Consider the following 27,121-nt stretch of genomic DNA (forward strand, 5'->3'; position numbering starts at 1 on the left):
CTGGGGGCCCTTTAATGTTAAGGAGGCTTCCAGATTCTGATAAGTTAACCTTCACAGCCCCACAACCACTGGTCCAGGGTTGTGGGGAAAAGACCCTTGTCCTCATCAACATGGGGGCAAGGCATTTTGTCAGAGGGCCACCCCTGGTAAGGTATCCCCCCCCCCCCCCCGCCCCATGGTAAGGGAATGTGACCTTGTATGGTTCAGGGGGAGGTGGTGCATGCTCATCCCCTTTTACTGGCCTGGCTGGCAGCATGCTTGGATTAAGGGACTGGTATGTCTTTTGAGAGGACCCCATGCATTTGTTTACTGATTTCCAGTCAGACCTTAGGGACCTTGTATGTTTTTTTGGGGGAACTACACTATTTTTCTCACAGGAAAAAAAGCAGCTAAACTTTATATGAGAAAAAATACAAAGGAAAAAGCAGGTAAACGTGCATATAAACACAAGTAAAATGCACGTGAATTCATATTCATGAAAAAACTTAGCTCCTACATAGTGAAAATCTATGAATCCCCCGTTCTGTAATATAGGGTCTGCAGAAACTGAGAAAGAAATCTAGTAATTGTGATTAAACTGTCCAAAAGTCCAGAAAAACAGTATTAGTAATACCATGTTTGCGATTAACTCAATTTTCAGGTACAGTGACGGTTATTGTAAGAGTAACACGTGTAAATGAGTTTAAACCGAAACCATTAGTAAATGTGTTTCAAGTGGCTGAAAATAGCCCAATTGATGCATTTGTTGGAACAACCAGAGTTACAGACATAGACTGGCCATTTGACAACATCAAGTTCAGTTTTGCCGGAGGAGATTATGGTATCCCACCAAAGTTCTACATAGAGCCAGACACAGGTAATGTGCTTACTTTTGCTAAGTAATTTTAACCATTTACTGTTTGGGCTCGCTCAAGCTCATCAGATGAATTATAGTTCAATCTGATAACACCTCATGAAGGTAGATGTTAGAGAATTCTGGATTGCTTTATTCCTTTCTCAAGCTATTGGGATGCCTGCCTTTCCAAGCACACATACTTTAATGGCATCCCAGTCTTAGTCTGTAGGGTTCAATATTTTCCTCCACCAAATGATTTAGACCAATGCACAAAGCAAGATCCATAAAGACATGGATGAGTTTGTTTGGGGTGGAGGAACTTAAATGTCCTCCACAGAGTCCTGATGTCAACCTGATAGAAAACCTTTGGGATGAATTAAAGCGCAGACTGCGAGTCAGGCCGTCTCATCCATATCAGTGTCTGACCTCACAAATGTGCTTCTGGAAGAATGGTCAAACATTTCCATAGACACACTTGTGGACAGCCTTCCCTGAAGAGTTGAAACTGTTATAGCTACAAAGGGTGGGCCAACTCAATATTGAACCCCAAGACAAAGGACTAAGACCGGGATGCCATTAAAGTTCATGTGCATGTAAAGGCAGGCATCCTAATACTTTTGGTATTATAGTGTTTAATATAATATATCTTTTTTTTGTTTTTGTTTTTACAAATAAACATAGTATACACTATTTGTCAGAATAAATCTGCCCTTCATTAGGACATGAGACTTTGCTGATGTAAAAACTGTCTAAAAAAACAGGTGTTTTTGCATCAAAAGTACAAACCGAATACCCTTACAATGTGCATAATAGGGGTGGGTGAATCTGCTTGTGTTCTCTTCATCAAGAGTTTGGCAAATCCCATTTTTTTTTCAGTTTTTGGGAAAGGAAACACTGTTAATAAATTATGGCCATATTTTGGGTTAATAGGCAAGCTACTGTCAAAAAAGGCGAGGGAAGCTGGGCTCTACTTTTTTTGAGAATATTGTACAGCAAGAAGAAGGTTTAAGCCAACATTGAAAATACAAAAATCCTTTAAATAACATGCTTGGGGAGTGCCTTAAAAGTGTACATGGTTTTATGGAACAGTTTTCATAAACAGTCTCAGCAATAGTGTACACTGACAGCACACATATTTGACCAGCAGATAGAAATTGTACAGTAGTTCACTGAGGGTGTTTCTGTTCTCACTTAAGCAAAAATGTCCTACCACTGGCCAATTTCTATCAAACTCACATTAAAAGAGCCAATAGATGATATTGCGGGGGGGGGGGGTGGATTGTCCAATAGCCGTGTATTGTTAACCAGGGGGAACTGGCCAAAAATGATGTACTAAAGAAAATGAGTACTGCAGGTGTTTTACTTAAAGAATTAAAAGACTGCAGATGAAACAGCAGTCAAAAATTGGCCAGCACAAGTAGAGTTTTAATCAAGGATAAAAGGCCTAACCTAACATTTATTTTATCTATGGGCATAGGGGTGTACAGTGAAAGTGGATGACATTATGTGAGGTGGTTTAGGTGTACACTGTTCTTGCACTTAGTGCTGTTAGAAAAAGCAGCTCCAAGAACAGATGGTCAGTAATGTGGTGAGTGAATCCAGGAGGTAACAAATGAATGTTGAGCATTGTGTACACCAAACCTAAATAATTATGTGAACATAAGAAATAAAATACCCAAGAAAATGAAACCCCAGAATAATCCAATAATAGGAGAAAAAAAGCAGAAAAGGGATCAATTACCCAAAGAGCTAGCAATCAAAATTAAAGTACAGTGTCCTAATTGACCCCATGCATTTTGTAAGCATTCCTTATTCTTTTCCTATTGCAGTTTCCAATGCACTAACACTATGACTGTTCTCTGCCACCCATCCTCTCAGTTAGGGGACTTGTTTATCAAAAAGCCACCTTATTAGTGCTTTTAACCCTGCTGGTCAGAATTCAAAGGCCATGCAGGGCCTTATGGTTTAAGTACTATTTTTCCAGGTGACTCTGCACATATGTCTCTTGAACTTCAATTCCAGAACCTGCGGGATTCACCGCAACCCTTTGTGGCAGCAAATTCAAACCTCATCCCTATTGAAAAGGAGCCTAAAGTTTTTCTGCTGGCTTTACGGCAAAAATCAAAATATTGAAATTATATACATTTATTTTTCATATTTACCTAAAAATAACTAAAACAAATCGTTTTACTATTTTTTTTTTTAAGTCCTGATCATAATAAATGAAGAAACTATTTACAAAATGACTATACACTCCCTTTAAGCAATTGATCTCTTTTTTTCACCTCTCTGCATCCAGCCTCCTCACTGGACAGTGTATCAGCATCACATATGTCAAGTGAGCAAGGAGCTGGCCCACCAAAAAGTAAATCTTACCAAGGATTTAGCAGAAGGAACTTAAAGAGGAAGTAAACCCTCCTCTGCAAGTTGTACCTATAGGTAAGTATATGATAAGGCTTACCTCTAGGTACTGTAAATATCTCCTAAACATGTACCGTTTAGGAGATATTTACCTTACATGCAGCCAGTGACGTCACTGGCGCATGGGCTCTGAAGGATCGGACGCTGGTGCCGTTCCTTTAGAGCCCCGTGCCGTGACCGTCGTCTCCTGCGCGCGTGCGTGGGAGTGACGTCACCGCGGCTCCGGCCAATCAGATGGCCGGATGCCGCGATCCCGGAAGACAGGCGACTGAACATCATAGAGGTAAGCGGGCGGCACGGCGGGGGCTCGTTCTAAGGTAAGTATTTCATAATGAGCTAGTATGCGATGCATACTAGCTCATTATGTGTTTCTCTTTCAGGGTGAAAAAAAAAATAATAATTGGGTTTACAACCTCTTTAATGATCAACAAATGGGTGCATTTGACAAGTATTGTCAGTCAAAATTACTCATAGTGTAAAACTGTAGCATTTATTTAAAATGTAAAAGCAAATCCACTTACAAGTTAAAAAGTAGAAACAAACAGTGATTTCTCATGGTGGTAGACACCCAGTGGGAGGGGCGAAATGCGTCAGTCAGGGGACTGATTTGTGACTTCATATCCAGGGGTTGGAATGCATGCTGCAGCGGCGTTCACGACGAGAAATCACTGTTACTGCTTTTAACTTGTAAGTGGATTTGTTTTTACATTTTAAATAAATGCTACAGTTTTACACTATAAGAATCCATCTCTCATTTCTATCATGCACCTTTTTGTGAGCCTAATCATGGAGAAAAGAGGAATAACCATACACTATGTGGAACAGCACAATTTCCTTCACCACCAATTGAGCTTGGAAACGGGAATAGAAAAGGAGGATTATTGCCATTCGTCACTGTGTTTATTAAGAACTATATGCTGATACCTATCATAATATTGGTGAGTAGGGACTCAGGAGGGGAGCATTTAGTGATTCACCAATATATTTTTAAGCACCAGCACTTTGGAAGCACAGAAGGACTGTTTATTTAGCACTGTCACTTTATAAGCACTAAAGACATTTTCTTTTACAATTTGCACGTTTGTATATTTTGATTTATTATGATATTAATATTGCACTTTTGAATGTATTGATTTAGCACTAGCACTTTTAAGTAGGTTTCACATTAGCAGCGCTGACATCCATATTACATCAAATACTTTGTGAGGCCTATTTCTCTATGATCAGCAGCAGCTAAACTAAATAAGCACTTTTTAAATTAGCACCTTTCAATACTTGTTGAGGAATTATTCCTGTGCGCGGGTACACACTTTATTACAAGTAATCATAAATACATACATATATTCATGTACTTAGCTAATTGCCTAAAAGTTTGTGAACATTTGGCAGCACTGTGACATTGAATCATCAAAGTACGAAGTTACAAATATTTTTGAAGGTTATTTTCTGTCAGCTGTTGGAATTTACAAGTGTGAGGCATATTAAATACAAAGATCTCATGACTACATTCTCACATGTATTTAAGTTACAAGACTATTTCCACTATATCCATTCTTTGCCTTTGTCTGTTTAAAAAAAAAAAAAAAAATTGTTTTTTTAATAGGAATCATTAAGGTGCGTGGTGAGCTGGATTTTGAAGAACAGCAGAAATTTTCAGTTTCCGTACGAGCAGTTGACCTCAACAATGATGTGCAGCCAGATCCTCTAAGGCAGTTTCAGGTTTTTGCAGTTGTTACTATCACTATTACTGTAAGTACATGTTAGTAATTTGTATAATGTGTAAATGAATCAAGGCAACACAAAGAAAACAGCAATAATGTTATAAGAATTTCATGTTTTATGTTTAATGTTGCTGGACACAGCTGCAATAAGAAGGTATAAGTGCCTGTTCACTGGCATTTTTCTGTGCTGGAAGAACGCACGTCACCCCTAGGACATACATAAAACAATTGTATGTTCTGTTTACACACAACTAATCCCCGAGCAGCAGTGTAGTGAGCAGTGAACTTGCAGGGTTCAGAACGCACTGCATGTCAATGTACAGCACGGCACCACATAAAAAAAGGGAGCTACTGTATGTGGTAAAATGTGTATCACACCACTGCCTACCGCTGACTTATTGCATCCAGGAACAGAATGAAGGCCTCTTGACCCCTGTAGAGAAAGAGAGTCTTGACTGATGGGGCATGGCCAGGAGTTGGGATCAAGCAGGAGGCTATATGGGCCAAAAGGATTGGATGAAGCCTTGGGTATTGGAATGGGCCTGAGCTCAGTTAAGAGGACCTTCCCAAGGAGTCTTTTTGAGAAGAATCGTGGTGAAGAGCTGCCCACCCCCCTGTCCTGTTGTTCGGTCGGTCTGTCACAGCTTTCGTGGTGGTCTTTGACCTAGCCAGCGCTAAAGTTCCGGTAATGAGTTATGCCATTGTTTGTAAATTGGGGGTAGGCTGTCTGTCAGGCACTGATGGAAGGACAGACCCTTCCCCCTTACCCCTCTTTGGAAGTTGTGTTATTGAGTAAGAGTGCTCACAGTACAACTGTGACTGGCACTGGTCTAGACGTGTTGTGATTTGTTATTGGAAAATAAATAAAAGCTGTGGCCTTGCCCTTTCCAACGTAATTGTGGTAAGCGTGGTTTTTTATATGGGGAAGGGGCAAGGGGGTGTTGGGTTATTATGTTAAGTTTGTTTCTGGGCCTATGCGCCTCAGCAGTCAAGCCGCCTGCACACTAAACCACGACGGTTTAGTATATGGGCAATGTGAACTTTTTTTTCCATGAAAGTATATGTCAAGCCAAAGATTTTTTTTTTTTTTTTTTTTAGCATATGGGAAGTCTAGAACCTGAGCTTTGTATCGTTGTCTGTGTTACCATTTCATATTTTCTGTCTGGCAGCAGGGCGATAAGTCTGGTGAAATCTCTCTAACAGAGCCTGAGAAAGCAGTAAGGCTGGATTCACACTGTGTGTGGTGACCGGCGTTTTAGTGAAATGTAAAACGCCGGTCACCACAAGGACACACAGAAAACAATTGTTTTTGTTTGTCCCGGTCACACTGCAACAGAGCCTGGAGCCGAGTTGCAGTGAGCTGTGATAAAATGCAGTCATACTGCAATTTATTGCAGCTCACCGTACAGGATTGCATGTCACTGTGCAGCAGCGCAATGGAAAGTTACATAAATTAAGTGTATTTTGTGCACTTCAAAATAAAGTTCAGTGAGAAAAAAAAGGAACTGACTGAGTGATGCACTGAAATATGCATCACACTACCCTCTACTGCAGCCAGATCTGACAGCTGTCGGAGGGGAAACTGCTGTGGTTTACCGCTCTGACTGCTCTCCGTTCTGTGTTCTGTGTGAATTAGCCCTAATACCAGATGGGGGTTTTAATATTTCTCTTATTTTTCTTAATGTGAAAAAGAAATGTGCCTGGACATACACTTAAAACCTTTTTAAATACAAAGTAACTGTAGTAAACTCTCCTAGCACAGTGTTCTAGTTTGTTCCCACCTAACTACTGCCCCAAATAAAGAATATTATATTATCTATTAACTACATAAAATGATCTGTAAACAATAGTTTTATTTACAATAGGGGTCCTTTAAAGTATCTAAAATCTTAAGTTTTAGATGGAGCATATAGTAATTAATGTATAAGTAAACGTAATCTCTCCAACCTCCCCCATGCCTCCATGTTTGTACATTAATGTCATGGTTGACCTCCTTGAAAATAAGAATACGCAAAAGTTAGGAAAGTTGGCATCAAAATGCAATATTTACATTAAAATTTATATTTGACTGCTTGACGTCCACCCCCTGCAGATATACTGTGGCAGGCTGGCTCGGCTGCACGAACTGCTGGGGAGAGGCCCCATTAGGAAGTAGGGAAACTAATCCATGGTACCGGTGGCACCGATTGTTGCTGGGCACCCCCGTTTGTTCCCCGCTGAGAGAGAACTACGGTCTGCTGTTGTAAACACAGCAGACAGTTGTTCTATCTGGAATGAACACAGAGAGCCTGTGATCCTCCTATTTAGGATCACAGGTCTCTGTGTTGATTCTACAAGTCCCTCCTCCATACAGTTAGAAAACACTGCCTTAGGCTCACACTTAACCCTTTGATCATCCCTGGGTTAACCCCTTCCCTGCCAGTGTCATTATTACAGTAACAGTGCATATTTTTAGCACTGATTACTGTAGTAATGTCACTGGTCCCGCAAAGTATCAAAAATGTCAGTTAGGGGTCGGATCTGTCCGCCTCAATGTCATAGTCCCGCTAAAAATCACAGATCGCTGCCCTTACTAGTAAAAAAAAAAAACAAATAAACATGACATAAATCTTTCCCCTAGGTTGTGGACGCAATAACTTTTGAGCAAACCAACCAAAATACACTTACTGGGATTTTTTTTATCAAAAATATGTAGCAGAATACAAATTTGCATAAAAGGGTGAAAAAATGTAATTTTTACGTTTTTTTTTTTGGGAATGTTATATAGCAGAAAGTGAGAAATATTGTTTTTTTTTTTCAGAATTGTCGCTCTTTTTTTGTTTATAGTGCAAAAAATAAAATTTGCACACGTGATCAATTACCGCCAAAAGAAAGTTCTATTTGTGGGGAAAAAAAGGACATCAATTTTATTTGGGTACAGTGTTGCACAACCGCGCAATTGTCAGTTAAATTAAAGCAGTGCCAAATCGCAAAAAATTGCCTGGTCATTAAGGGGGCAAAACCTTCCGGTCCAGAAGTGGTTAAACCCAACCCTCTATATTTTCACTCCTATAATGTTAATTTCTATGTGTTTTTTTATTTTATTTTTTGCTGGGTCAGCCTACACATGCTCAGTTTGAGCTGCCCAATTGTGACAGGTTTACTTCATTCTGTTCCATAAATGTATCAATCTTACAGTATGTATTTTGAGAAAAAGAGATGTCTTCATCTTTTTTGGGTTGTATCTTAAAGCTTCTTCTTATACATGAAATATAGTAAGCATTTTATCACTCCTTTTATATAAAGATAACATTTTTGTTTATTGCTACACACAAAGCATCTTTAAAGGCATTGTACACTTTCAAACATTATTGCTTTAACTGGGTATTTGTGCAGTTCTTTTTCCTGTGCTGTTTGTTTGCGTTACAGAATGATGGGATCATGTGTTGTGGCTGCAGTTAGTTGTGTCATGGATGATCGATCCCCATAAATCCATGTATTTCTACAATTAGCATGTCCCTATTCACCAAGTTGACAAAAAACTTACTGACCTGGGTCACACAGGGAAACCAATTATCTTCTAGTTTTTTTTTTTTTTTGTCAAAGTTAACCGAATAAGCTGAAGTTAGAAGCTGATTGGCTATGATGCACAGCTGCACCAGATTTTGTACGCTTCAGTTTTAGTAAATCAACCCCGCAGAGTCCAATGTATGCATTGCCACTTACTCTGTGTTGTATCACAAATGTGGGAGCACTAATTTGATTAAAAAAAAAAAAAAAAAAAGCACCTTCCAGCTGCATTGTGAGCTCCCTGTGTGTCTGTGAATGCTCTGCCTGCTTGTATCTGTGCCAGATATAATTACTATTTAGCTCTCAACAGCCCCAGATGCTTGACTGAGTGACCCAGAGATTGTGGTATATTTTGTTTTTTCACAGGAAATGTCAGTTACACACTACAGAGAGAGGTCATGCGTTAATCTGTGCAGCGCCATGCCAAATACAGTACCTTATGGTTCTAAACAAACAGAAGCTTCAGACACAAGAATGTATACATTTAACCACTTTAAGACAAGGCCTTTCCTGGAACATTTTATTTACAATTTTAAATTAGTTATATATATGTTAACATTAAAACATTATATATTTTGTTTTAGCAGAGATCCTAGAGAATAAAATGGTGATCATTGCAATCATATCATACCGTATTTTCGCAGCGGTCTTTTAAACACAATTTTTTGGGAAAAAATACAGCGAAATAGTAAAGTTAGCTCAATTCTTGTATATGAAAGATGATGTTACGCCAAGTAAATAGACACCTAACATGTCATGCTTTAAATTGCGCATGGTCATAAAATGGCGAAAAACAACGGTACATAAAAATCTCCATAGGCGACGTGTTAAAACCACTTGCAGACCACCCACAGAACATTTACATACTTACATTGATGGTAAATGCTGTTGTTATGGCAGCAGTTAGCTGCCATAACCATGGTATTTTGTACTGTGGACCATTCTGCGTCTGATAAAAGTGGTCCCAGCGGCGGATTGGCCACAAGATCACCTTTAGAGGCCACGGAAGAGGCGCCACCCCCCCTCCCGCCACTTCCCGGTCCCTCGGATGCCTGGGCAGGAACTTGAGTGAGGGCAAGATAGCCCCCACTCGGCCCTATGCCCTTGAATGACCGCAGCGGCTTCTGACGTCACTTTCACCTCTTGTTGACCCCAGATCTCTCAATAAAGAGGACCTATCATGCTTATTTCTATTACAAGATATGTTTACATTCCTTGTAATAGGAACGAAAGTGATAAAAAAATAAATAAAGGGACAATGTAAAATTAAAACGTAAAAAAATAAATAAATAAAAATGAAAAGTGCCCCATCCCTCCGTGCTCGCACGCAGAAGCAAATGCATGCATAAATCGCACCCGCATATGTAAACGGTGTTCAAACCACATATGTGAGGCATTGCCACAATCGTTAGACTGAGTGCTAAAATTCTAGCACTAGACCTCTTCTGTAACTCTAAACAGGTAACAAAAGAACAAAAGAAAGAGGGCTGGAGGCAGAGAAAAAGAAAGAGGGATGAAGGGAGAGAAAGAAATAAAGAGGGATGGAGGGAGAGAGAGAGAAAGAAAGACGGATGGAGGGAGAGGGAAAGAGAGTAGTAGTGAAAGAAGGATGGAGAAAGAAAGGATTAAAAAAAGAACAAAAGAAAGAGGGATGGAGGGAGAGAAAAAGTAAGAGGGATGAAGGTAGAGAGAGAGAGAGAGAAAGAAAGAGGGATGGAGAGAGAGAGAGAAAGAGGGATGGAGGGAGGGGGAGAGAGAGAAAGAAAGAGGGATAGCGGGAGAGAGAGAAAAAGAGGGATTGCGGGAGAGGGAAAGAGAGAAGTAGTAGATAAAGAGGGATGGAGAAAGAAAGGATGAAAGAAAGAACAGAAGAAAGAGGGATAGAGGGAGAGAAAAATAAAGAGGAATGGGAGGAGAGAAAAAAAAGGGAAGAGAGGAGAGAAAAAGAAGAGGGATGGAGGGAGAGAAAAAGAAAGAGGGATGGAGGGAGAGAGAGAGAAAAAAGGGAAGGAGGGAGATAAAAATAAGGAGTGTTGGAGTGAGAGAGAAAGAAAGAGGGATGAAGGGAGAGAGAGAAAGAAAGAGGAATGGAAGGAGGGAGGGAGGGAGAGAGAGAAAGAAAGAGGGATGGAGGGAGAGAGAAAGAAAGGGGGATGGAGGAAGAGGGAAAGAGAGTAGTAGAGAAAGAGTGATGGAGAAGGAAATGATGAAAGAAAGAACAAAAGAAAGAGGGATGGAGGGAGAAAAAAAGAAAGAGGAATGGAGGGAGATAAAAAGCAATAGGGATGGAGGGAGAGAAAAAGGAATGGAGGAAAAGAAAAAGAAAGAGGGATGGATTAAGAGAAAAAGAAAGAGGAATGGGAACAGAGAAAAAGAAGAGGGATGGAGGGAGAGAGAGAAAAAAAAGGATGAAGGAAGAAGGATGGAGGAAGGGAGAGAGAAAGAAAGAGGGATAAAGGGAAAGGGAAAGAGAGGAGAAAGAGAGAGAGAGATAGAATGAAAGAGGGATGGAGGGAGAGAAAAAGAAAGGGATGAAGAAAGTGGGACGGAGAGAGAGAACAATATAGGCACAGCTCTTGAATCTAGTGTTAGGATGTTATGTTGTGCAATTTGAAAATCAGTACAGTGGATGATATATTTACCTCCTATGAGAGAAGAGAGAGAGAGAGTTTTTTATATAGATATATCACTTCACCTCAAGCAGAAGTTTGGCTATGCTGTGGTGGTCTTCTGTGACAGCGCCCGCATAGTAGAAGAAGGAGAGGAGGAGGTGGGTGGAGCAATAATGGGTGCGGAGGAGGATGAGGAAGATCCTCCTCCGCTCTGCATGCTGGGTCCTCTCCTCTGCCTCGCTTTCGTCATGGGGATGTTACTGGTTTCCAGACGCCACAGCGAGCAACCAATCTACAGCAGCGGACAAGGAACAAGCGTCTCTCGGGGGCCGGCCACCATCTGGATTAAACTGAGCTGCTGAGGCGGCCTTTTCTGGGGGGATAAGATCGGGGGAAATTGCCACCCTGCGTGGGGCCCCCAGGCAAGTGGGGCCCCCGGGCAACTTCCCAGCGTGCCCATTCAGAAATACAGCCCAGCACGGCACTCGAAGCAGAGCAGCAGGAGGAAGAGGAGGACTTCCTTTTCTCTCAAGGCCTGCTTTATGCCACTGAACGCACAAGAGGAGAGGGAGGCGGGGGATTGTGGCAGTTTTTGAGGCATTAAAGCAAAGGAAGACATACGTCAATCCTCAACAGATGGCTTTGTGTCCCCAGAACCCTTGGGAGTAGTACAGTGCTGGGAGTAGGCAGTTCCAGGTACTGTAATCCTCAGTCACAATGAGGAGTCTGCTTCTCATGCCTCTGCAAACTTGCGGTGCATGGGCTCGCTCATGCTTCAAACCCTGCAAAAGGGCCCATGAATATGTGGCATCAAGTAGTAGGATCATTATTGGTTGGCAACCCTCCTTGACCACCGTTACAAGGGGAAAGTCTCAGAACTCATCCTGTCCCCACAGAAGGTGCTTGTGATGCATTTCCCAATTTTTTTAGTCCTCGCTGCCCAGGGCTCTCAGCTTCCACATCCCATCGGCAATGTCTGCATCATATCGTGGACGATTATCTAGGGGCTAAAACAGAGATGGAGAGCTTTCCAGTTGACGATCCACTGGGTTATTGGTTCATGAGAAAAGACCACTGGCCAGAACAATTTAGCTGCTGGGCTACCCTGCATTTAGCATGCTTTCCAAATGGGCATTCAGTGCTGCTGGGGATTTTGTTACTGATAATAGAACGCATCTGTCCACAGACTCCATGTTCCTTTATCAAAATGAATCAGTCCTGGATTAGCAGCAGCTAGGAAGCTCCTAATGCCGATGTCACTGATTAAGTGTTTTTGGGATGTGGAATCTCTGCAAGACTTGTAGGCTTTCTAGTGTTATGGGTGTTGCATTCATCTGGAAGAATTTTTTTGGTGTAGGTTTCATGGGCACAATTAACACCCAAAGACCAATTTTTCCACAGTTGTTTGACAGGTGCATATCATTTAAATTTTTGACAGGAAGGCCAGTTCTTGCTTTCATTAAGAGTACCTCTATAGGGATATGGTGTGGAGGCACCAAAGACAGCCAAATACCAATTTTTCAGCACCTGTTTGACAGGTGCATATCATGTAAATTTTTGACAGAAAGGCCAATTCTTGCTTTCATCAAGAGTACTTCTATAGGGTTATGGTTTGAAGGCGCCACAGACACCCAAGACCAAAAAGGCAGTACCCAGACCCCCATAACCAATTACTTGCATATAAGCCTTCAAAACGGGGACTTTTGATTTTTCCAGTTTGGGTCCCATAGCTTTGTGAATGGGGTTCATTATTTGGTTTCGAACTTTCGCAATGTTTGAACGTTCTGGTGCAAATCGAACAAGAGGTTGTTTGGCCCATCCCTAGTTGGTAATAATGCCTATGATGCTTCCACTGCATTGCTGCCCCACCAGGAAACTAGAATGTAAAAAAAATTTATGAAAAATTGTCCGCTGGCAGTACCCAAGGTCTTGAAAGACTGAGGAGGCATGAAGTCACTTTGTAAAACAGAACTAGTGGTAAGGAAATTAAGCCACACATTTCTCAGGTACATAGCCACTGGACAAACCATCTATCTATCTCCCAAGGTCCATTAAGGTAAGAAGGAACTTTAGCAATGTAGGGGGGCACTTGTCTATTAATCACCGATATAATAGACATTACGCCAACAATGTACTCCCCAGACATGTATGCATTCTTCAAAAAATGTGATGTCAGAATTAGTAACTCCTGCCCTTTTAGGGCAGGAGTTACTAATGCTAATGTCATGCTGCTGTCTGATAACGGGTCAGCAGTGGCACCCATTGTAAATGCTTATATGATTTATTTTATTTTGACTTTGATTAAACCTCAAAATTCAATAAATACTACACTATGGAAATTTTATCTGGCTCTTGGCGAGCTTCATTGCTCTCTGCTGCATATGGACGGTGAGAGTCGCTGGAGAGCCTTCTCCACAACAGATGGTTGATCTACACTGAGTGCATGTTTGCTGCTGTAATGGCAGCCATCCTCTCTGGTGAGTGTCCATTTGACAGGGGTGCAGTGGATGTTTCTGGTGCACTATATTGGATCACTTTTCCCCATTTCAAGCCACCACCATTTTTTGTGCACATATTTGCAGCAGACTTTGTGTTTCTATTAATAGGCTTATATTGCCTACCCTATCACGGAAAGTACTTGAATATATTTTTTTGTTTTTTTCCACAAATAAGACTGTTTTTTCAGATATCTTTCACTTTTGTGAAGTTCTTGGGTTTGATTTCACTTTGTTATTCATTTATGCACTGGATTAATTTAATATTGTTGTTTTTAGTGGCGCTACACATTTTTTTGAAGACTGTTTAAGTTGGGTATATAACTTATCTGTGCTAGCTGCCACCTCACCACAGCGCAGAGATACACCTTTAATTTTTGATACATTTGTATGCATGCTTGTTCCAGGGCAGCCACTCACAAAGTACTGAATGCAAAAAACAACATGACAATCAGATAACTAACATTTTCATAAGGCGAGGTTAGCAATAGCAGCCTCCATTTTTGCAGTATATTATCACAGGTTAATGTACAAAAATACAGCTTGGTGCTGTACGCACCCCAGTGTATAATTGGAATTATGATACTTCTGTAAGCAGTGAGGCCTGAATTGGCCCAGAGTGGTGTCCCTTCCTCCTCCAGTTAAAATATATCTAGGCAGGGATTAGAGGAAGCCTATGTCAAGCCATATTTAAATGTATATATTTTGTTTATATGTAACTAAAAAAAAATAGTTATTTTTATATGTGTTTAATTCTGCTTAAAGCCTTAAATATTAAACTTTAAATAGGTAATGAAATTGTATTTCACTGCCAACATTATTTCTGATTCTACCAGTTCTAATACTTACTACTGTCTTAAGAATCTGTAATCACCACAATACACTACATGCTATTACATTTCTTAACAACTATCTAATTATCATGGCTAAAATAAGTAGTGATCATTGCCATTGTGTGCATGTAATTATGACAAGAGACAAATAGGCCACTTATGCTAGTAATTTGTCTTTAATTGAAACCAGACCGAAAGCAGCATGTCTAGTAGCTGGATAGCTATCTCTCTAATCTCCTGTATGGTTCATCGCTTTGCAATTAAACTATGTAGATTCCTCTGTTTCCTTTCCTTATCTATAAGGAGTGACCTAAAGAAGCTATAACTGACAATTTGCTGCTATTACAGAGTAAAATTTATTGTGCAATGACATGCTTGTATGGCAAATTTGAAAACAAAGGTGAGCAAAATGTGCCTAAATAGCAAGGACAGTTTAGAAATGTAATCTTATTCATGATTTATGTAGCCTGTAATATCTAATACAATTCAAGGCATAAAGCATCAAAGGCATTTTATACTCTTGTTTAGAGATTCTTTACATCCTATCCCTTATTTTAAAGTAAGAATGTTGGTATTTGTCAATGATGTGAGATGATGATCTGGACCAGGAATTGCCAAGTCATGGAAATCCTTTATTGAAAATCTGTCAAGTAGCTCACAAATTGGTCATCACTGAAAACGTTGACATGTATCACATATACAAGTGCTTAATCACAAAGCGGACAAGGCTGGCAAGAAATGATCCTTCACTACAGCCAAGGCAGGGGAAGGCTAACATCCCAAGTGGCAACAGACTTTGATCTGAATGTTCTCACAATAATAGTTTTAAACCTTTGACTGTGAAGAATTTATTCTAAACACCATGGCTTCCATGGCCATAGAATACAACATTGTAATTAACCACTTGCCGACTAGGGATGATCGAACTTTTGAAAAGTTTGGTTCGGCCAGAACATTTCAGAACCCCATTGAAATCAATTGGACCCGAACTTCGGTAATCAAAAAACACAATTTTGAAGCCCTAAAACCCAATAAATGCCCCCAAAAAGTGCCTAGGGTTCTGGGTCATGCCCCAGGGACTATTAATCACACAAAAAAAGTTCTTAAAAATTGTCATTTTTGATAGAGAGCCAATTATTGAAAAAAAAAAAAAAAAAAAAATTCTTTGGATTTAGTATCTGGGGGGTCTAAAAAGTGTACCTGTGAAGTTTCAGCTCTGTAGCATGTCCAGAACCAGAAAAAAAAGATCTTTGTATTAGGTCACTTATAGAACAGGGATATGGCTCCGTTATTTTCACACCTTGCCGGTTTAGTAGAAAGCGTTTTTTTTGAGCATTTTTTGGGGTCTTTTGAGGCAGGCAAAACATCTGAACTTGTGTATAGGGGTATATATACACACATACTTATATGTATATATACCCCTACACATATATAGGTGTGATAGTAGCAGAAATATATGCTTGCGCTAATTAAATACTTAACACTAATATGGCTTCTCTCCTATCACACCTATATATGTGTAAGTGTATAAATACATATAACATGTGTGTATGTATACCCCTATACACAAGTTCAGATGTTTTGCCTATCTCCAAAGACCCCAAAAAAATGCCTGCAACAACACACCTGGGCGTTTTTTTTTTTGGCGCTAGCGTTTTTTTTGGGCATTTTTTTGGGCGTCTTTGGAAGCAGGCAAAACATCTGAACTTGTGTATAGGGGTATATATACACACATACTTATATGTATATATACACCTAGACATATATAGGTGTGATAGTAGCAGAAATATATGCTTGCGCTAATTAAATAATTAACACTAATATGGCTCCGCTCCTATCACACCTATATATGTGTAAGTGTAAAAATACATATAAGTATGTGTGTATATATACCCCTATACACAAGTTCAGATGTTTTGCCTGTCTCCAAAGACCCAAAAAAAATGCCTGCAACAACACACCTGGGCGGTTTTTTTTGGCGCTAGCGTTTCTTTGGGCATTTTTTGGGGGTCTTTGGAGGCCCATCTATCCTTTCCACCCATAGCTGCAGAAAGAAAATGTAAGCTTTAGGGAGGTGGAAACTAACCACCACCGCTGCCACTGTTCTTATCCCCCCATCATCGCTGTCACTGATCCCCCCTCACCACCACTGCTGCCACTGATCCCAGCCCCCTTACAACCACCCCTACCACTGATCCCCTCACCACCACCTCTGCCACTGATCCTGCCCCCCATCACCACCGCTGGAACTGACCCCCCCTCACCACCACAGCTGCCACTAAACCCACCCCCTCACCACCACCACTGCCACTGATCCCACCACCACAGCTGTCACTGATTCCAACCCCCTCACCACCACCACTGCTGCCACAGATTACACCCCCCACACCACCACCACTGCCACTGATCCCACCCTCCTCACCACTGCCACTGATACAACCCTCCCCACCACCACCACCACAGCCAGGGCTGCTGTTAGGCTGTACTGGGCTCCATGATTTCTATCTGACCTGTTTTTCATCCTGAAGCTATCCCCCTGTACCCTGCAGCAGCCGGCAGGTAGAAAAGTAGAAGAATCAATCAGCGCTACTGGAGGGGCAAAAAGGGCAGCAGGGGAAGAAGGTCATCAACAATGGTGTGGGTAGGGGGCATTTACTAGAACAGATCTTCTGTAGTTCCCCCCTCCTGCAGCAACTGGTGGGAAGGAGAGGAGATGAAGCCGGCAGCAATGGGAGGAAGAGGGGACGCATACAGGGGGGTCCAGGCAGCAGGGCAAAGGGGGGAATCTGATTATGAACAGGAGGGAGTGATCAGTACGGAGGAGGACAATTGCAGGAACCAATGCCCTGTATGCCTCTCCCTGCAACAGCCAAAAGCCAGCAGGATGGGGGGGGGGGGGAGCCGGCTTTTAGCTGCTGCAGGGAGACCCATACAGGGAATTGGTTTCTATCATTTGCCCCCCCCCCCCCGCTGCACTAGTCACCCCTCTATTCCATTATCCAATTCCTCCTGCTGCCCGGGCCCCCCTGCTGAACTTATGGGACTTGGGCCCCGTACAGGATACCCATACCCAGCTCACTCCTATTGGCCCGGCTTCCTAGCCAAAGGGGGGGGGGCAAAATTAGGTTTTGCCTAGGGTGTCGAAAACCCTTGCACCAGCCCTAAATGGGTGTGGCTATAATTGTCACTACTATTTTAAAGCCTCTGGCTTCTCAGTCAGCAATCACTTCTTTCTGGATCGGCAGACCTGACTGTACTGCTGAAACCCTCTCATTGTGAGCTACAGAGCATGTGAGGCACAAATAAAGGAGGGTGACTCAATAGAGATAACATTTTTTTTAGGCTTGTGCATTACGTAGTAGCTATATTTAGGAATTGTTTTGACTGACATACAGTAGCCTTAGGAGTGCTTAAACAACTAAGCATTTTTCATGGCCTAACTTGGTCTAATACACTCTCCAGCCACTTTATTAGGCACACCTGTTCAATTGCTTGGTAACACAAATTGCTAATCAGCCAATCACATGGTGGCAACTCAATGCATTTAGGCATCTAGAAATGGTGAAGATAACTCTCTGAAGTTCAAACTGAGCATCAGAATGGGGAAGAAAGGGAATTTAAGTGACTTTGAACGTGGCATGGTTGTTGGTGCCAGACGAGCTGGTCTGAGTATTTCAAAAACTGCTGATCACCTTGGATTTTTACACACAACCATCTCTAGGGTTTACAGAGAATGGTCCAAAAAAGATAAAATATCCAGTGAGCAGCAGTTTTGTGGACGAAAATGCCTTGTTAATGTCAGAGGTCAGAGGACAATGGGCAGTTCGAGATGATAGAAAGGCAACAGTAACTCAAAAAAACATTTGTTACAACCAAAGTATTCAGAATACTATCTATGAAAGCACAACAGATAGAACCTTGAAGCTGATGGGCTACAGCAGCAGAAGACCACACCGGGTGCCACTTATTTCAGCTAAGAATAGAAAACTGAGGCTACAATTTGCCCAGGCCCACCAAAATTGAACAATAGAAGATTGGAAAAACGTTGTCTGGTCTGATGAGTCTCAATTTCAGCTGCGACATTCAGATGTTAGGGTCAGATTTTGGCGTAAACAATATGAAAGCATGGATCCATCCTGCCTTTTATCAAGGTTTCCGGTTGATATTGGTGATATAATGATGTGGGGGATATTTTCTTGGCACACTTTTGGCCACTTAGTACTAAGTAAGCATTGTTTAACCTCACTAGCGGTAATCCCGAGTGTGCCTCGGGGTTAATTTTCCGTGCCAAAAGTGGTAACCCCGAGCCACACTCGGGATTACCCTGTAGTGATTACTTACCTTGTCCCTACGATCCCCCAATGTCCTTTGGCTTTGTTCTCCGGCCAGTGCCAGCATTCGTCTTCCAGGTTCCCTTCCTTGTGAGCGCCGTGACACAGGGGGGTGGAACCCAGCGGGAATTTCAAAAAAACAAAAACAAACCTACACATTGTAATCTGTCATTGTCATTACATTAATAAGTGAAACAATTTCAACTCAGTTTTGTCCCTAGTGATTTGTCCAGTGCCCTGCTTGCACTTTTAGTGTTCTTTCTGCCTGGAAACTTGAGAACATCCATGGTGTCCAAAAAGCGTTCCTTTAGGTCAAACGCGTTTTTTCAGGGCTTTTAAGTGGGATTTATTTAACTTGCACTTGGTAAATGTTTGGTGGATTCTGTAACCAAAAATTCAAAATTACACATATTTTTCATCAGTTCATCAATCCTATAGTCGCATAGATTAATTTTTTGTGGATCGTTGTTGTTTAGACTGGTCCCCTATATGTGATATAGACTCCTGGTTATGGTCTGATCATTCTCCAATATACTTAACGTTGCTCTTACCGACTTCACCGACAAGAAAATGGACTTGGCGCCTAAATTACGCTTTACTGATGAGTTCAGAATGTATAAATTTGATTGAGAAGACCATTACTAAGTTTCTTAGTGATCATGCATCTAATGAGACTTCACTTCCCATCCAATGGGAGGCGCTTAAGGCTGTTCTTCATGGCTCCTTTATTCAGATAAGGACTAGATTGAAGAGGGAACGCTCAGCGGAAATGGAAGACAAAAAAACGCCTACAGTACAGTCTTTGGCTGATGTATCGGCAGCTCGTTTACGTCTCAGAGAGTTATACGAGGCATCTGCCCATAGATATTCTGATAAAATAGCCCTGCATCAATATAAATTTGAAAGATAAGTGTGGGAAGTCTTTAGCTAGGGTTCTACACTCTAGGTCTCTCCATCCGCTTTCATAACTCATATTCGTGATGCTACTGGGGAATTAGTATTCTCTCCCAATAATATCGGGCAAACCTTTAAAGAATTTTACCAGTCTCTATATAACATACCGTCAACCCCAGACCAGTATGCCCTCTCGGAAGCAGACAAATGGTCATATATCATGAAGACTGCCCTTCAGATTTTGGAAGGAGAGGTAGTGGGGGAGCTTGAATCGTCTATTACAGTAGAAAAGGTGGCGAGAGCTATTTCAACCACCCCCCCCCCGGGGAAAAGTCCAGGCTTCTTTTCTTGTTCCCTTCATGACTAAAATGTTTAATTCTCTTTCAGAAGATGTTTCTTTCATGCCTCAGACATTGGAGGCTCATATATCTCTTATGCCGAAACCCGATAAAGACCCATCCTTCTGTGCAAATTATCGCCTCATATCTTTGATTGGGGTTGATCTCAAAATCTATGCCAGAGTATTAGCAATTAGGCTGTTATGCCCCGGTTCATCCATCTGGATCAGGTAGGCTTTGTTGAGGGTCGGAAGGTAAGAGATTATACTTTGAAGACTCCTCTTCTGATGGATTATGCACATTCCCATAATATTCTGATGTGCCTTCTCACGGTGGATGCTGAAAAGGCATTTGACCTAGTAGATTGGCAATTTCTCTGGTTAACTTTGCAACAGATTGGGTTGGAACCACATATGTTATCCCGGATTATGTCTCTGTATTCGTCTCCCTATGCGAGAATTTGAATTAATGGTTTGATATCTCCTTCATTTAGGATTGGTAATGGGACACGACAGGGGTGCCCCCTCTCTCCTCTTCTGTACGTATTGACAATGGAGCATTTAGCTGTAGCTCTATGGAACAACCTCTCTATATATGGGGTGACAACTGGTTCTATTCATTCTAAATTGGCTCTTTTTTTGCAGATGACCTTTTGCTGTTTGTTACTCGCCCCCTATAACTCACTATCTGCAATTATACAAGAGTTTGAGGAGTTTGGGAGAATGAGTAACTTTAAAGTTAATTTTACCAAATCTGAAATTCTAAATGTGTCTTTATCTATAAGTACCCTACAGCAGCTTTTGTCTTCTTTTCCATTCAAGACAAATTCTACTTTGGTTCATTATTTAGGGATTACTCTCCCCTCTAAGGCATCTGAGCTTTTTGCTGTAAATTTTGAGCCTCTACTCTGTACAACTCAAACAGATTTGTCGTCCTATTCTATTAAAAGACTTTCTTGGTTTGGAAGGATAAACTTTTAAAGATGGATGTTCTTCCACGCTTATTATACCGGTTCCGGAGATCCCCATTTCTATTCCATCTGCATACTTCATTAAACTTTGTTGATTGTTCTCTCGGTTCATATGGAACTCAAGTCGCCCTAGATTCGGATAGGAGATGCTGTCCCTTCTGAAAGATAAGGGGGGTGCTGGAGCACCTGACCCTTCTTCCTTATCACAGAGCGGCAGTGTTGACAAGAATAGTAGACTGGTTCCACGGCCTATTGTCTAAATTATGGATCCAAGTGGAGCAATATATTAACCCCTTTGAATTACGAGCCATGCCTTGGGTGCCAGCAACTCATCGAGGAGAATTATCTTTATTTGCTGGATTGACACGCCAGACTTTATGGATCTGGGACAATGTGGCAGAATCTGGTTCAATCTCTAAGATCTGGAAACCAATGTCCCCATTCTTTAGGAACCCAGAATTTCCGGTGGCTATTGCAAGTACACGTTTTGGTCCATAGACAAAAAAGGATCATCGCCATTTGGCTCAACTACTACAAGCAGATCCTACATTAATATTGACTGACTCTTCAACTCAAGAATCTTCGCAAAATATGAAAGCCTGGATGTGGAGGAGACAAGTTTCCCCATCGGAATTTGAGGGTATGCTTCTTCATACTGACCCTCCTAGGCATGTACTTTCTTCTTTATATGGGTTACTGATTAAAGCCTTTTGCCCGGAATTCCCTTCCTACACTAGGGTTTGGTAACGGGAACTTGGGCATGCTATTTCCCCTTTGGATTGGCATAAGTGCTATGTTCTAACCCATGGACTCTCTTTAGATATTAGGATTCAAGAAAAGGGGTTTAAACTACTGACCAGATGGTATCGTTGTCCAGACACTATTAGATACATAGATTCCACATTTTCTGATACATGTTGGAGATGTTCCTCGGATAGGGGTACAATGCTACATATATGGTGGCATTGCCCCCAAGTCCTGAAGTTATGGGAAAATGTCTTTGCTCTGCATTGTAGGTTGACAGACTACAGTGACTCCTTCCCCTGAGATAGCTCTGTTATCGATGATACCGGAATCTCTCAGGGTGGCTAAGTCAGATATCCTGTGCCATTTTTTAGCAGCTATGAGAAATGTGATCCCCAGATATTGGAGACAATTACACATGCCTTCATTGTAGGAGTGGGTGGTGGAGGTAGATAAAATTAAAGCTTTGGAACAACTACTTGTGCAAGAACGTGGTGATTTGGAAAGTTTTGAGAATACTTGGTCCCTATGGTTTGAGTTTCGAGATTCAGCAGAGTTTGTCGATTGGGCCTCTGATATATCCATTGAGGGTGGACTACGATCATAGCGGAGTGCATACCTTTCTTTTTTTTTTTTGGTGTGTGTTTTTTTTCCCCTCTTTTCTTTCTTTGTGATCTTTCTCCCTCTTCCTTTTTCCTCCTGATCAGTTAGGAGTGCTTACATTAAGTCAGTAAGGAATCTGGTTTAAGTGATCTATTCAGAGGAGCATTAAGTTCCTGGATCATATTTTTGATATGAGTTGGCCTTACTAACAGTGTATAAAGGTTTTGTTAAGTTTAATTATTCTTTGAAGTTAAAGTGTCCATCGGATATTGAATGTTAGTTATCTGTACTCTGACTATAAAATGTTTTGTATCAAGATAATTTGTATTAAGTAAGATGGTTGTCGAGGGAGTTCTTGCTCTTTACTTTTCCTTTTTTATACTTGTACTTTCTAAATAAAATAAGATTGAAACAAAAGCGGTTTTAGACCAGCTAGAAAAAAGAGATAGTGAATTGGAATTACTTGAAGAATTGAGCGATAGTGATTAGTGGGCAAATTCGTCATCGGACACTAAAAAAGCAACGACATTGATTCTGCGACTGAGCTCAGTGATGTGCGAACTTGGTGCTCTATTGACTGTGATACAGATCAGGCAGGGCCCCCAAGATTCTCATTTACTGGAGCACCTGGTATGAAAGTAGACATTGAACACGACAACCCCTTGGCATACTTAAAATTATTTATGACCGATGAGGTTATTGAAAAAATAGTTACTGAGACAAACTGGTACAAAGAGCAACAATTAGCTACTCTGCATCAGAAGTTTTCAAGAAGCAGAAAGTGGGAACCAGTGACCAAAAAGGACATTTGGAAATTTCTGGGCCCAATAATACTTCAGGGATTGGTGGGGGAAACCCCTGCAGAAGTGGTATGGGACAACTAATACATTACTTGCCACTCCATTCTTTGGCACGGTCATGTCAGAGTACAGATGTTCCCTGATCATGAAATATTTACACTTCGAAAACAACAAAAAAATTGATGAAACTACTCATCCTGCACCAAAACTAACAACTTTTTGGGAAGTATCTCAAATGATTCTAAAGAATTTCCAAGGGAGCTACATGCCAGAAAGAGATACCAGATGCCGACTATTTAGTGTAAACGCGTCGGAGGGAGCCTAGCCTCGCTGTTTTATGTCACACACCGCACTGCAGGCGGCCGTGACTTTCAAGGGCATTGCTGTTTTACCACGGACATATGTAAGTGTTTGCCATTTTTTTGTTTAAATAAATATTTGGGTAACACACGTAATCAGTCCCCTGCTCCTTTTTTATGGTGGATTTTCCATGCATTCCCACATCCGGAAGCACTCCGGAACCATGCAATAAAGGAGTTGTCTGATCCATCCATACATCCCAGTGGAGAATATTTTCATTCCAAGCTGACCAGGAAGTGGATCTTTTTGGTATTTCAGTCACAGCTCACTTCTCCCTTATTTGTGGTAAGAACCCATCTTCACTTCAGGGTGTCACTGTCACTATTCACCATTGGTTCACTCATTTTGATGCTATTGGGATTTACTTTTTGGTAAGAGGCCACCCTGAGCACTTTTTCACACCAGTGACAACACATTTGTATGATTTTTTTTTCGTTGGTGAGCCCGTCATGGATTTAGAAGCTATCACTCATCTACAATTTTAAGAGACTTTTTGTTTCTGCTACAATTTATTTACCATTTGTGTTTTAAAATTATATATGTTTTTCCGATCAGCTCTCGGGTGCTGCCCCCGCCATTCGTGGTGTGGGAAACCGGCAGTGAAGCCTTTCCTTACTGTGTATGCGTTAAGCACGCTGCGCTTTCTAACTGGCCCGGTGGAAGAGGAAGGAGGAGAGGGGCTGAACTTCCGAGAAATCTTGCCGCAGTGTAACCAGGAGTGGCTTACCGGGTAACTGGTGTGGCACAGGTTCACCAGAGGCACGGAGTCTAAGTGTTAGTCGGCTTTCACCAGGGCCCCAGATGGTGGGGATGGATTTGGCTGCTTGCTAACACCAGGTCGCGTTCCCCCTGATTCCCTGGTTGAGCCAGGAGCAGGTCCAGGACCAATAGCCGGTGGCGGATAAACAGATCAGGATAAGGCAGGAGAATAGTCAGGACAAGCCAAGGTCAGGGCGGGCAGCAGGTAATCAGAATCCAACGACAAGCCGGGTCAGGTAAACAGGAACAGCAGATAATAAACAGGCACAGGATACAGGAGAGCTGATGATCACATAGCAATGACTCAGAGTGATCACTGGCTTTAAATAGGCCATTTGGCGCCAAAAGTGGATTGCGTGCACATTCGCGTGAATGTAAGTTGGCCGCGAACTACCCATGGTAGCCTCAGCGCATGCGCACGCGCATAGGCGTTCGCCGGTTAGCGGTGACAGTGCGGCGCAGGGTATTGATTCCCAAATGTGGCACCAGAGGGGGAGGAAGAAAACAAGCAGAGCTTCTCCTTTTGGCTGGAGCTCCACTTTAAATGTCATGGTCTACCTGAGTATTGTTGCTGACCACCATGTCCATTCCTTTAGGACTACAGTGTACCCAGTGGCGATTCTTTCATCCATTGAAGGAATCAGTTCGGCCCCCTCCCCATACTGGGACAAGGACAGGCAGTGCCCTGGGACAAGATGCCAAACTGCCATAATGCCTAAACAGGCCCCTGATGTCTGATTTTTGAAGACAGATTCCCCTAGTCCCTTTCTCTGCAGCCTTAGCTGCACTGGACAGCGAATGAATGGGAAGCACCCTGTGCTGAGTGGTTTTCTGTTCATTCAAAAACGAAAGCACATTAAACACAACTGTGCTCATTCAGAAAAGGGCCTATATATGACATATTTACAGGTCTCTTCACCCACTCTCAAGAGAAGCAACAGCTGGGGTGGGGCAGTAAGAGTTTATCGATACCGTCATAGGACATTACAAAGATGTTTAAAATCACAAGATTTTTATTTCATATTCTATACAAAAACAGATTCATAAAAGGTACAAAAAAAAAATCTTCTTTTAATTGATAACCCTATTAACGGCAACTATACCCCCAAAACCTGGTGTCACTTTTACCTAGGATGTTAATCCAAAGAAGGAATATAAGTGTAGGTCGTCACACACTACATTTTTGCGGTTGCCAGCTTCTCAGGAGAAACGTCTGAGGGAGCAGAATACTATAACAAAAAATATATGTACATGTAACTCATCAGAATACCAAAATAAAAAAAAAGGTTTGGAATCATTATACTCATGTACATAATTGATACACATGGACAGGCTGAGAAATATGATCAAGAGAGCACTTACCCTACTCTCCAGAGAAAAAAGAAACTACTACAGGGAGACAATTACCATACTGTATGCCAACTTCACATCTAGGCAGAAGTTGGTGTCAGTAGGGCAGTAAACAGTGTCAAAAGGGCAGAGGTTGGTGTTGGTGGAGAACTAGGGCAGTTAAAAGTGTCAGTAAGGCAGAGGTTGGTGTTAGTAGTGCAGTGGACAGTGTCAATAGGGCAGAGGTTGATGTCAGTAAGGCAGAGGTTGGTGTGAGCAGGACAGTGGACAGTGTCAGTAAGTCAGAGGTTGGTGTCAGTAGGGCAGTGGATGGTGTCAGTAGGGCAGTGGACAGAGTCAATAGGGCAGAGGCTGGTGTCAGTAGGGAAGTGAACAGTGTCAATAGGGCAGTGGACGGTGTCACTAAGGCAGAGGTTTGTGTCAGAAGAGCAGTTGATGTGTCAGTAGGGAAGTGGACAGTGACAGTAGGGCAGTGTATGGTGTCAGTAGGGCAGTGGAGTGTCAGTAGTTTTCTGGCAGGGGCATGCTAGCGTGGGCATTGGCGACAATTGCCTTTCATCTCTTGTGGGGTGCCGAGGGTCCCAGTTGCCCAATGGCCCCCTCTATGGCATTTCTTTGATTTGAGGGGGGTAAGAGGACATGTGCTAGTGGGTGATTTGAAAGAGGAGAGGACTTGTGTTAGGAAGGGGGGTCAGACTTCAAATCTGACCCCCTCCGTATAGAACAGGTCCTCTCCCCTTCCAAATCACCCCCCTAGCACATGTCCACTTACTCCCTTCCATAAAATCACTTCTGACAGCATGAAACTGTATTACCTGTCTATGTGACCCCCCACCCCACCTTATTGGTCACCAAGTCCCCCTCCTCTGCAAGGCTCAAATAAACCTCTTACAGTCAGACCTCAGATCAGTGCACAGCTCTGTCTCTCCTCCATGACTCCTTCTCCTGTCATGTGTACATAAAAAAGTCAGAGCTGAGGAGGAGGCAACTTCAGTCTGCTATGCAGTGAGTGCTTATACAGGCAGCTGGTGGGGAGAGAAATGTCAGCTGCCAAAAAAAGGTGGAATTGCAACTTTTTGGACCCTGGAATAGATGCAGGGCAGGTGTGACTAGTAAACAAGCAAAAAATTGGGGGAGCAAACCCTGAACATGTATATCTAAAGCCAGTGCAGCTATGAACCAAGCGACATGTATATTAAAAAAGAATAGCGCACACATGCTAAAGAAATGACTATCAAATATGGAGACAATCCATAAATAAAAATGGGGATTTGGTCCCACCATATGGCCATATCGTGCTCAAGCCCACCACTACGTCAAAGTACCCCATTGTCAGTGGGTCCTACACTATCCATAAAAAAGGATGAATCCAGCCTCTCTAACCCTTGGAGATAACACTCCTTGCTGGGAGAGATGTGCAACTGCACTACAAGGGACTTCTCCTATATCTACTTGATAGTGGACACTGATAGAGTACAGGTGTGTGTGGGGGGTGGGGTGCTCAAC

General features: G+C 42.0%; 1 protein-coding gene across 1 annotated transcript in view; it reads left to right on the forward strand.

The window, feature by feature from the left end:
- Positions 1–27,121, forward strand: part of LOC309552579 (uncharacterized protein) — a gene marked incomplete at both ends in the record, with an annotated part of 229,609 nt that overhangs the window by 179,324 nt on the left and 23,164 nt on the right. Inside the window, 2 exons of the mRNA XM_082253527.1 lie at positions 641–856; positions 4,860–5,005. Of these exons, the coding sequence (XP_082109653.1) occupies positions 641–856; positions 4,860–5,005 (362 nt within the window). The remainder of the gene's footprint in view (positions 1–640; positions 857–4,859; positions 5,006–27,121) is intronic.

This window comes from Pelophylax lessonae (assembly GCF_965119305.1).
Source record: "Pelophylax lessonae genome assembly, chromosome: 4".
Classification (NCBI taxonomy): Eukaryota; Metazoa; Chordata; class Amphibia; order Anura; family Ranidae; genus Pelophylax; species Pelophylax lessonae.